Source organism: Abrus precatorius, unplaced genomic scaffold (genome assembly GCF_003935025.1).
Source record: "Abrus precatorius isolate BTA unplaced genomic scaffold, Abrus_2018 Scaffold0, whole genome shotgun sequence".
Classification (NCBI taxonomy): domain Eukaryota; kingdom Viridiplantae; phylum Streptophyta; class Magnoliopsida; order Fabales; family Fabaceae; genus Abrus; species Abrus precatorius.
Genome location: NW_020874290.1, coordinates 2015250 through 2026362, shown reverse-complemented (window position 1 = coordinate 2026362; position 11113 = coordinate 2015250). Strand labels below are relative to the sequence as shown.

The 11113-nt window shown below is 30.3% G+C and overlaps 2 protein-coding genes across 2 annotated transcripts; both read right to left on the bottom strand.

Moving 5' to 3' along the window:
* Nucleotides 1–1973: 1973 nt before the first annotated feature.
* Nucleotides 1974–4070, bottom strand: LOC113845863 (NAD(P)H-quinone oxidoreductase subunit 6, chloroplastic-like). Its single transcript, XM_027473561.1, has 2 exons — nt 3544–4070; nt 1974–3428 (listed from the first exon to the last, which is right to left on the bottom strand). The coding sequence occupies exons 1-2, from the start codon at nt 4068–4070 to the stop codon at nt 3113–3115; spliced, it is 843 nt and encodes a 280-aa protein (XP_027329362.1). The 3' UTR covers nt 1974–3112.
* On the bottom strand, nt 4048–8677 carry LOC113874965. The gene is made up of 4 exons (XM_027513350.1): nt 7503–8677; nt 6911–7444; nt 5129–5626; nt 4048–5043 (listed from the first exon to the last, which is right to left on the bottom strand). The coding sequence occupies exons 1-4, from the start codon at nt 8665–8667 to the stop codon at nt 4514–4516; spliced, it is 2727 nt and encodes a 908-aa protein (XP_027369151.1). The 5' UTR covers nt 8668–8677; the 3' UTR covers nt 4048–4513.
* Between the last annotated feature and the right edge of the window lie 2436 nt (nt 8678–11113).

Here is an 11113-nt window from a genome sequence, read left to right as displayed (position 1 = left end):
TTACCCAAGGCTTTGCTACTTCAGGTCTTTTAACCGAAATGCAAAAATCCGTACTATTAGTACCTGCTCTACAATCCCATTGGTTAATTATGCATGTAAGTATGATGATATTGGGTTATGCAACTCTTTTATGTGGATCATTATTATCAGTAGCTATTTTAGTCATTTCATTTCGAGAACTCATACAAATTATTGGTAAAAGCAATAATTTGTATTTTTTAAATGAATCATTTTCGTTTGCTGAAATCAAATACATGAATATGAATGAAAGAAATAATGTTTTACAAAAAACTTCTTTTTCTTCTTCTAGAAATTATTACAGGTCTCAATTTATTCAACAATTAGATCGTTGGGGTTACCGTATTATTAGTCTAGGTTTTATCCTTTTAACAATAGGTATTATTTCAGGAGCAGTATGGGCTAATGAGACATGGGGGTCATATTGGAATTGGGATCCAAAGGAAACTTGGGCTTTTATTACTTGGACTATATTCGCAATTTATTTACATACTAGAAAAAAGAAAAAAGTAGAAAATTTAAATTCTTCAATAGTGGCCTCTATGGGCTTTTTTATAATTTGGGTATGTTATTTAGGAATAAATCTATTAGGAATAGGACTACATAGTTATGGTTCATTTACATCTAATTGAATTAAAGTGAGTGAAAAAAAACTTCACAAATATAAATATGGAAACCATTCATTATATTATATATAAGAAAGAATATATATATATGAAGCAAACTTCCCATAAATCATCGAGAACCCTTTAAATCAAGTAATGTAGTAGTGATTCAAGGGGTTCTCACAAACAACAAGCATATTCAATTACAACTTAAATTCATTTTTTTGTAAGTTAATACAAGAAAAAATATTTTGTTTATTGTACATAAGATTTTTTACTATTTTTTCTTTTTTTTTTTTCATTTATTCATATTCACGAAAACTATCTATAAAAAATTGGATAGAATAGCTTCAACTTTGTTAGCCGAGAATGAGAAAATGAAATCCGGATAAATACCAATACATAGTACGGGTATAAGGATCGAAATTGAAATAAATAATTCTCGTGGCCCAGAATCAAAAAAATAAGAGTTTGGTGTATTAAAAAGCTTGTATCCATAGAACATCTGCCGTAAGATAGATAATAAATAAATGGGAGTTAATATCATTCCAATTGCTGTTACAAAAGTGATTAGTATTTTTGTAATTAAAAGATATTTTTGGCTGGTAATTATTCCAAAAAAAACTATCAATTCTGCAACAAAACCGCTCATGCCCGGCAATGCAAGAGAAGCCATCGATAAAATAGTGAAAATGGTGAATATTTTTGGCATTGGGATAGCCATTCCGCCCATTTCGTCGAGATAAAGAAGACGTAGTCTATCATAACTAGTTCCCGCCAAGAAAAAAAGCGCAGCGCCAATAAATCCATGAGAGATTATTTGTAAAATAGCGCCATTAAGTCCCGTATCGCTTATAGAACTAATTCCTATAATTAAGAAACCCATATGAGATACTGAGGAATAAGCTATTCTTTTTTTTAAATTACGTTGACCAAGAGATGTTGAAGCTGCATAGATTATTTGAATTGAACCTAATAGCATTAACCAGGGGCAAAATATAGAATGAGCGCGGGATAATAATTCCATATTAATTCGAACCAATCCATATGCTCCCATTTTTAATAAGATTCCGGCTAAAAGCATACAAGTGCTGTAATGTGCCTCCCCGTGGGTGTCTGGTAACCATGTATGGAAAGGTATAATTGGCGATTTGACAGTAAAAGCAATAAAAAATCCCATATAGAAAATTATTTCCAGCGCCATGGGATACGATTGATTAGTTAATGATTCAAAATTTAATGTTGGTTCATTAGAACCATATAAACCCATAGCCAGAATTCCCATTAATAAAAAAATGGAACTTCCTGCAGTGTACAAAATAAACTTTGTAGCTGAATACAAACGTTTCTTACCCCCCACATAGATAAAAGTAGATAAACGGGAATTAATTCTAATTCCCACATGATGAAAAAAAGTAAAATGTCTCGAGAAGAAAATGATCCTATTTGACCACTATACATTGCTAACATCAGGAAATAAAAAAATGGTGATTCTCGAGTAACCGGCTGAGCTGCTAACGTAGCTAAAGTGGTGATAAATCCTGTCAATAAAATGGGTCCTAAAGAGAGTCCATCTATTCCGAATCTCCAGTAAAAGTCAAAAAAATGGATCCATTTATAATTCTCTGTCAATTGAATTAGTGGATCATCCAATTCTAAATGATAACAAAATGCATAGGTTGTTAGAAGGAGATCCATTAAGCATATACAAATAGTATACCACCTAATCACCTTATTTCCTTTATGAGGAAATAAGAAAATTAAGGAACCTCCAGCTATTGGCAAAACTACAATTATTGTTAACCAAGGAAAATAATTCGTGATAAAAATAAGATATACTTAGACCAGAAAAACCCGCGCTCAAAATAGAAAAGCAATTTTTTTTCTATTTTGAGCGCGGGTTTTTGTCAGTAAAAAAAAACGTATTTGTGTGGTGTTTTTTGAAACGTATCAATAAGCTAGACCCATGCTTCGAGTTGTCTCATGCCATAAATAAACTCGAACACTTAAGAAATCCGTCGGACAGGCGGATTCACACCTCTTACAACCAACACAGTCCTCTGTTCTTGGGGCAGAAGCAATTTGCTTAGCTTTACATCCGTCCCAAGGTATCATTTCTAATACATCTGTGGGGCAGGCTCGAACACATTGAGTACATCCTATACATGTATCATAAATCTTTACTGAATGTGACATTGAATCTATAGAAATCTTTGAACATCAAAAATTGAAAATTTTCGATCTAGTAAACTCGTAAATGAATTCTATATTTAGACACCAGATGAATCAATGATTTATCAGAATTTTGCTAATAAAAATAGACTTATAGATCAATTCATAAGAAGAGAATAGGACCAAAATACTTTGATTTCTTTTATTTATTTTCACAAACATGATTCTAAGTTGCGTATCATACATGCTAATTTGAATTGATAAATATTACACTATTCATTCTAAATTCTACTTTTTATGATTTATTATAATCAATACTATTTATTCAACAAATTCAATTGATTCATACGGGTTGATTTTTTGTTACGATAAATTGAGGAAACAATAGCAGGTCCGATAGCTGCTTCAGCGGCTGCAACAGCTATAACAAAAATTGAAAAAATATTTCCTTTTAATTGGCGACTATCAAAAAAATCAGAAAAGGTTACGAAATTTATATTAACTGCATTCAGTATAAGTTCAAGACACATAAGGGCTCTAACCATATTTCGACTCGTGATTAATCCATAGATACCCATAGAAAATAAATAGGCACTCAAAATAAGTACATGCTCGAACATCATTGACCAACTCCTTACCAATTTTGATTCATTTCATCAATATGAACAAGAATTCAACGGAAATAACTGGGAGAAAATTAAACAAAATAGAATTCAGATTTAGATTATTAGTTAGAATAAGTTCTTATTGGCGAGCCACAACAATTGCACCTATCAAAGCAGCTAAAAGAATTATGGAAATGAGTTCAAATGGAAGAAAAAAATCTGTTGATAAATGAATTCCAATTTGTTGACTAGTACTTATAAAATCTTGTTCTATAATCTGATTTGGTCTCACAGTCCAAATAATCCCGTACCATGATGTATCTGGAATAGTAGTTATTAGTGAAACAAAAATACTTGTACAAACCATCAAAGTAATTCCATCCCCAATGGTCCAAAGACGAAAATCTTGGTAATATTCTGACCTATTCATGAACATTACAGCAAATATGATTAAAACATTTATAGCGCCCACGTAAATAAGTAGCTGCGATGCAGCTACAAAATGGGAGTTTGATAAAATATAGACTAAAGATATACAAACAAGAACCAGTCCCAACGAAAAAGCAGAAAAAATTGGGTTGGTAAGTAATATTACTCCTAGACTTCCTAATATAAGACCCGATCCCAGAAAGACTAAAAGAAAATCATGTATCGGTTCAGGCAAATCCATTATATGTAAAATAAGAGATAAATAAATCGAAATTTCATGACTTTATTGATATGACCAGGAAAAAAATTATATACTAAATACTAAATTTCTCTCCGCATTGAATTCAATCAAATCCTAAGATAATAAGTGTGAATTGCTATAGGTACAGTTATAGGATCAATGTCATTCCATTCTTTCTATGAAAGAGTAGTTTGAAACTATACGAAAACTAAAGTATATATATAATATATGTATCGAATATTTCTACTAATAGAATATCTAATATAAAAATATCTACCTCTAAGATTTATTCTTTTTTTTTAATAACATTTTTCTTATTATCCAAATTTATATTATTCATATATATTATTCAAATACATATATTTATATATAGAAATATATCGAATATGATTTGATTTATATAATCTTTATTTTTAGAAAAAGATTTTATAATTATATTATAATTAACTTAATTTTATTTGAATTGTTCGAATTGTATAATCATCAATTACTGACACTGGTAAACGGCCCAAAGCAATTTGATTATAATTCAATTCGTGACGATCATAAGTCGAAAGTTCATATTCTTCAGTCATTGATAAACAATTTGTTGGACAATACTCAATACAGTTACCACAAAATATACAGATTCCGAAATCAATACTGTAATTAAGCAATCGTTTCTTTCGAATATCAGTTTCCAGTTTCCAATCAACAACGGGTAGATCTATGGGACATACACGAACACATACTTCACAAGCAATGCATTTATCAAATTCGAAATGTATTCGACCACGGAAACGTTCCGATGTGATTATTTTTTCATAAGGATATTGAATAGTTACAGGTAAACGATTTGCGTGAGATAAGGTAATCGTGAAACTTTGACCAATGTACCTTGCAGCTCGGACTGTTTGTTGACCATAATTCATAAATCCAGTTATCATAAGGAACATATCGTGAATATCTCTGATTATTTTTGTTTTTTTTCTTTCTCTTGTTTGAGACAAGTTATGAATATAGAAGGTCCGTTTTTTATAGTGAAAACAATTGAGACGAAGTTGTTAATAATAGATTACCGAGAGAAATGGGTAAAAGAAACTTCCATCCAAAATTTAATAATTGATCTATTCTTAGCCTAGGTAAAGTCCATCTTGTTGTGATAGAAACGAATAAGAACAAATAAGTTTTAGCTAGTGTAATAAAGATACCAATTGTTGTTACAAAAACTCCATATGCTTTATTTATTTCAAAAAATTCAGAAACAAATATGTACGGAATAGAGATATTCGGACCACCAAAGTAAAGAACTGTTACAAACAAGGAAGAAATTAATAGGTTTAAATAGGAAGCAATGTAAAATAAGCCAAATTTGATACCCGAATATTCGGTTTGATAACCCGCTATTAATTCTTCTTCCGCTTCTGGTAAATCAAAAGGTAATCTTTCACATTCTGCTAAAGAAGAAATTAGAAAAACGATGAAACCCATAGGTTGACGCCACAAATTCCATCCCCAAAAACCATATTTGGATTGCGCTTCAACTATATCAACTGTACTTAAGCTGTTAGATAATCCTAGTCGGTGATAACATTACTGTTCCCATCTCTATTACAGAACCGTACATGAGATTTTTCACCTCATACGGCTCCTTTTAAGCCTTCAATAAATCTAAGGACCAGACCGATTATTTATCTCTTGATATATTTATAAAATGGATAAGATTCGATTTTATCGGACGGTTCTGAATTAGACCAATTGAATTCTGTCTGTTTTGTTTTATTTAATGAAAAAATTAATAATAAAGAAAAATACATTTCAAATTTTATTTGAATAAATAAAAGATACAAAAAGTACTTCTGAATTGATCTTATCCCTTTAAAAAAAAATTGGAATTTGTTGAGTAATAACTGAATTCTTCAATAAAATACTCTTTATAGAATTCTCAATAACTTCTCCATCATTTTCGATTACAAAAAAGAATTATACATTCGTTTTCTGAATTATGACATGAATTCCATCTTCCTAGAATATAGATGTAAGAAAAAAAAAGAAAAAGGGTATCACTTTTTCTTTCGCTCCTAGCCTTTTTTTGTGCAACTAAAAAGGGACTCAAAAAAAAAAGTGAATTAATGAAAACAAAAGTAAAGGATTATTTCGTTCCTGATAGTCATTTATTTAATCAGTGGATGGGAGCATACTCTGGATCGGAATTGTAGGGAGTACTGCCTGATTTTTTCTACCAACTTAAAGCCCCAATTAGTATTCTTTTTCTATTATGTATAAATGCTCTTTTGGATATTTAAAAAAATTTGCGTTACTAATCCTTTGTGTATTTTGGTGTTTCTACCCATCCATTCATTTTTTTATTAAACCCCTTTAGTTATGTTAATACATGTATGATAATTCATACAAATGATAGTGAAAACTCAAAAAAAAGGTTGGTTTTTCTTTTGTGCCCGCTTCAAGACAGGATGACTAATCAACCAACCTTGGGGGTAAATGACCTCTTCTACTGAAGAAATAGAATAGAATTTTTTTTTTCACTTAATTCTTATACATGGAAAATGAGACTCAATATTTTGACTGCAATTTTAACTCCTCATACTATCTATTAACTATAAGTAATATATAACTATAAGTAATATAGTATATATATAGAATTAATAAATTCTATTCAATAGAAGCTGTTTTATTTCACTCATATAACTATCTGATTAAATTCTTCAATCCGAATTTCGAAAAAGAATAATGATAAGGATATATATTCAATTTATTATCCTTCTTTACTAGAAAGCACTATAAAGAAAGGGGGGAGTATAGCAATAGTATCGAAAAGCTTCTGTCTCAACGAATCGCACGTAGAGATATTGATAACACACATAGAGTTAATGGTATTTCATAACTAATCGATTGAGCAGCAGCTCGTAGACCACCCAAAAAGGAATATTTATTATTTGACCCATATCCTGACATAAGAAGTCCAATGGGAGCAATACTTGAAATAGCAATCCATAAAAAAACACCGATATTGAGGTCAGATAAAACAAAGTTATAATTAAAAGGAATTACTGAATAGCTTATTATAATTGATATGACTGATATGAATGGTCCGATACTGAATAAATTAATATCTCCTCTAGATGGAATAAGATTCTCCTTGAAAAGTAGTTTTGTTCCGTCTGCTAGAGCTTGAAGAACTCCAAAAGGACCAGCATATTCAGGTCCAATACGCTGTTGTATCCCTGCGGATATTTCTCTTTCTAACCATACAATTGCTAGTACACTTATTGTGATTCCTAATACAAGAATAAAAATAGGGGCAAATACCCATAGAATTCCATATACCTCTTTAAAAGATTCCAATCTGAAAAAAAAATGGATATCTTGTATTTCTGTTGTATCAATTATCATTTCAACGATCAACCTCTCCCATAATGATATCTATGCTACCTAGTATTGTCATAATATCGGCCAATTTCATTGTTTTAACTAATTGAGGAAGAATTTGCAAATTGATAAAACCCGGTGGACGAATTTTCCATCTCCAAGGAAAACCATTTTGATCACCTATTAGAAAAATTCCTAATTCTCCCTTAGGAGCCTCAACTCTTACATAAAGTTCTTGTTTCGGCAATTCAAAAGTCGGAGACGCTTTTTTACTAATAAATCGATATTCAAAATCATTCCATTCTGGCTCTGTTTCTTTATCTAAGCAGCGAATTTCTAAATTTTCATATGGTCCGCCGGGAATTCCTTCCAAAGCCTGTTGAATAATTTTTATAGATTCCGTCATTTCACCAATTCGAACTAAATAACGAGCTAACGAATCTCCTTCTTTTTGCCATTGAACTTCCCAATCAAATTCCTCATAACACTCATAATTATCAACTTTACGTAGATCCCATTGTATTCCGGAAGCCCGAAGCATTGGTCCTGATAAACCCCAATTTATTACTTCCTCTCCATCAACAACGCCTACTCCCTCAACCCGTTCTAAAAAAATAGGATTTCGCATAATAAGTCTTTGATATTCAACAACCTTTGTTAAAAAATAATCGCAGAATTCAAAACATTTATCTATCCAACCATGAGGTAAATCAGCCGCTACCCCTCCGATACGAAAAAAATTATGCATCATTCTCATACCTGTCGCAGCTTCGAATAGATCATATATTAATTCTCTTTCTCGGAAAATATAGAAGAAAGGGGTTTGTGCACCAATATCTGCCATAAAAGGTCCCAGCCACAGTAGATGAGAAGCTATACGACTCAACTCTAACATAATTACTCGGATATAGCTAGCTCTTTTAGGTACTTGAATATTTCCCAACTGTTCTGGTCCGTTTACAGTTATTGCTTCTGTGAACATAGTAGCTAAATAATCCCAACGTGTTACATAAGGGAGATATTGTATAATTGTTCGGTTTTCTGCAATTTTTTCCATCCCTCTGTGTAAATAACCCAATATTGGTTCACAATCAATAACATCCTCACCATCCAGAGTAACAATAAGTCGAAGAACACCATGCATTGATGGGTGGTGAGGTCCCATATTTACTATCATGAGGTCCTTTCTTGTAGCTGGGATATTCATAGATTTTTTTCCTCGATTCATAGAAGAATGAATCGCTTTAAAAAAAAAAAAAAAATTCATCAAAATTCAAGATCTAATAAATCGAATAATTGAAAATGACTCTTCAAATTAACGAATTTGTGACTCCCGAATATCAAACTGATTTATTAATTTTTTATAACGTATTCTACTTTTTTTTGACAAATAAGACAGTAATCGTTGCCGTTTTCCCAGAATTTTACGTAAACCCCTTTGAGATAAATAGTCTTTTCGGTGCAATTCAAAATGCGAAGTAAGTCTTCGTATCTTATTGGTAAAATGGAATATTTGAAATTCAACTGATCCCGGGTTTTCTTCTTTTTTTTCTTCTGAAATAACAGGTATAAATGAATTTTTTACCATAAAAAAATGAAATGAAAGCTTTCCTCTTCCCCTCGCTTTTGATAAATATTTTTATTGATCAGTAATAGTAATGATACTCATTTTTGTATATAAATCTGAATTTCCTTAGGAATTCCTGATTGAATTCATTCTTTCTTATTAATCAATCCAATCTAAATAGATAGAAAAGATACCATATTTATGGATTCACCAAATAACAAATTGTATGCTTGAAAAATAAAAGACAATTTTGTTGATTCTTTTTTCGATCTAATGGATACATCATTAGATTAGTATCAATGCCACAATGTGTGTTCCCATTTATGTTATGTATATAACAATTTGTCTTCATATACCAGATATATATTATGGTAAATAGAAGACAAATTTCGATTAACGAATTTTCAATCGCGGATACATATGTAGCCTTACTATATTGAAACGACTTCCATTATGGGTATTAAACCAATAGCGATTTATACAAGCTAATTCTTCTAATCTATAATTTGGCCAAAGAAAAATTTGGAAATTCATTAGTTTTTTTTTATCTCTGTCAAGATCTTTTCGTTTTTGAGTCAAAAAATTATTACCTTTATTTTCATTGTAAAATATTGTGTTTCTATGCATACTATTTATATTCTTAGGATTTAAACAAATTACAATTCTCAACTCTCTACGACGTCTAGCGGATAAAATATTTTCAGGAACAAGCAAATTATAATTTTTTTTTTTTTTTTTTTTCTGTTATTTTTGGATCTCTTGTCCGTGTAATGTATTTTTCAAAATTTTTCTTATCAACATTACTTTTTTCGGAGTATTTTTGATTCATTTTGTACTTACTCTTACGAATTAATGAGATACCCATGGTTTGATACATAAAAAATTGTTTATTGTTTTTTCTAGACAGGCGAACTGGTTTGATAATAAAAAATTCGTTTTTCATAAATTTTGTATTTTCATTTTTCTTCAAGCCTGGAAAAGTGAAATCCTTATGATTTTGAATCAGCATAATTTTTAGATCTAGTTCTTCCCTTTGAATAGAGGTTATAGCAATTTCTCTTAAATTTTTCAATCTAATCAGGAGACAGTATACTTTGACATTATTTAATATTCTTTTACCTAAGAAATTCTTCCAGTCCAAATGAAAAGTAAAAAAAATTCTTGTTAAGAAATTTAGTTTAGCCTTCATCTTGTTCTTGTCTTTCTTTTTCTTTATACCCTTACCATCCTTTTTACTGTCCAATTCCGCAAATTTTTTTTCAATATCTTTTTTTTGGTTTGAGGGAGATGATTCAAGATTTACTCGACCCGCGCATTCTGTTTTTGCTCGATTTTGAGTCTCTAACTCGAATTCCGGAGATTTCTTTTTTTTCGATGGTCTAAAAATATCTATTATTCTTTTCTTTTCAGTAATGTTATTTTGATTTTCACTAACATTTTGATTTATATTTATATTAAAATGGAAAAAAAGTGATTTGATTGGTATGATCCGCGGGTTATTTTGATATTTATATGCATTAGAAAATATCAAAAATTCTGAAACGAAAAAAAATTTCGTACTCGATATGGAACGATTTAGTATTTCTACATTTATTCCCATCCAATCAAAATACTTTCTATCCAGATTTTTTTCCATATCTATAATAGCATCTTCCGCTGTATAATTCTTCATAGAGATATTACTCATTATATCAAATAATTTTTTTTTATGCGTGTTGTAATTAGAAGAAATCGCTTGCTTTTTATTTGCGTGGAATGATGATCTATATCCATAAATATATGAGTCTTTATTTTCCGTATAATTAATAGAGTTATAGGATAAAAGATCATATCTATATTGTTTTTTCATTTTTTTTTTTTTAATGCGTCTATTTGTTCTTCTTTGTAAAGAATTAATCGGGTTTTTTCATAAGAATCACAGTTGGTTAAATCTTTATTTTGAGCCACACGATGTTCATTGATTCTATTTCTCCATTTTTGTGGTACTAATCTAGACCATATGCTTTTAGATAAGTCATATTGATAATGACCCTTTAACCAATTTGTCCATTGATTCATTACAGAATTGGGAGGGTTCTTATGTTTTAATTTGGAATGAAATATTCCT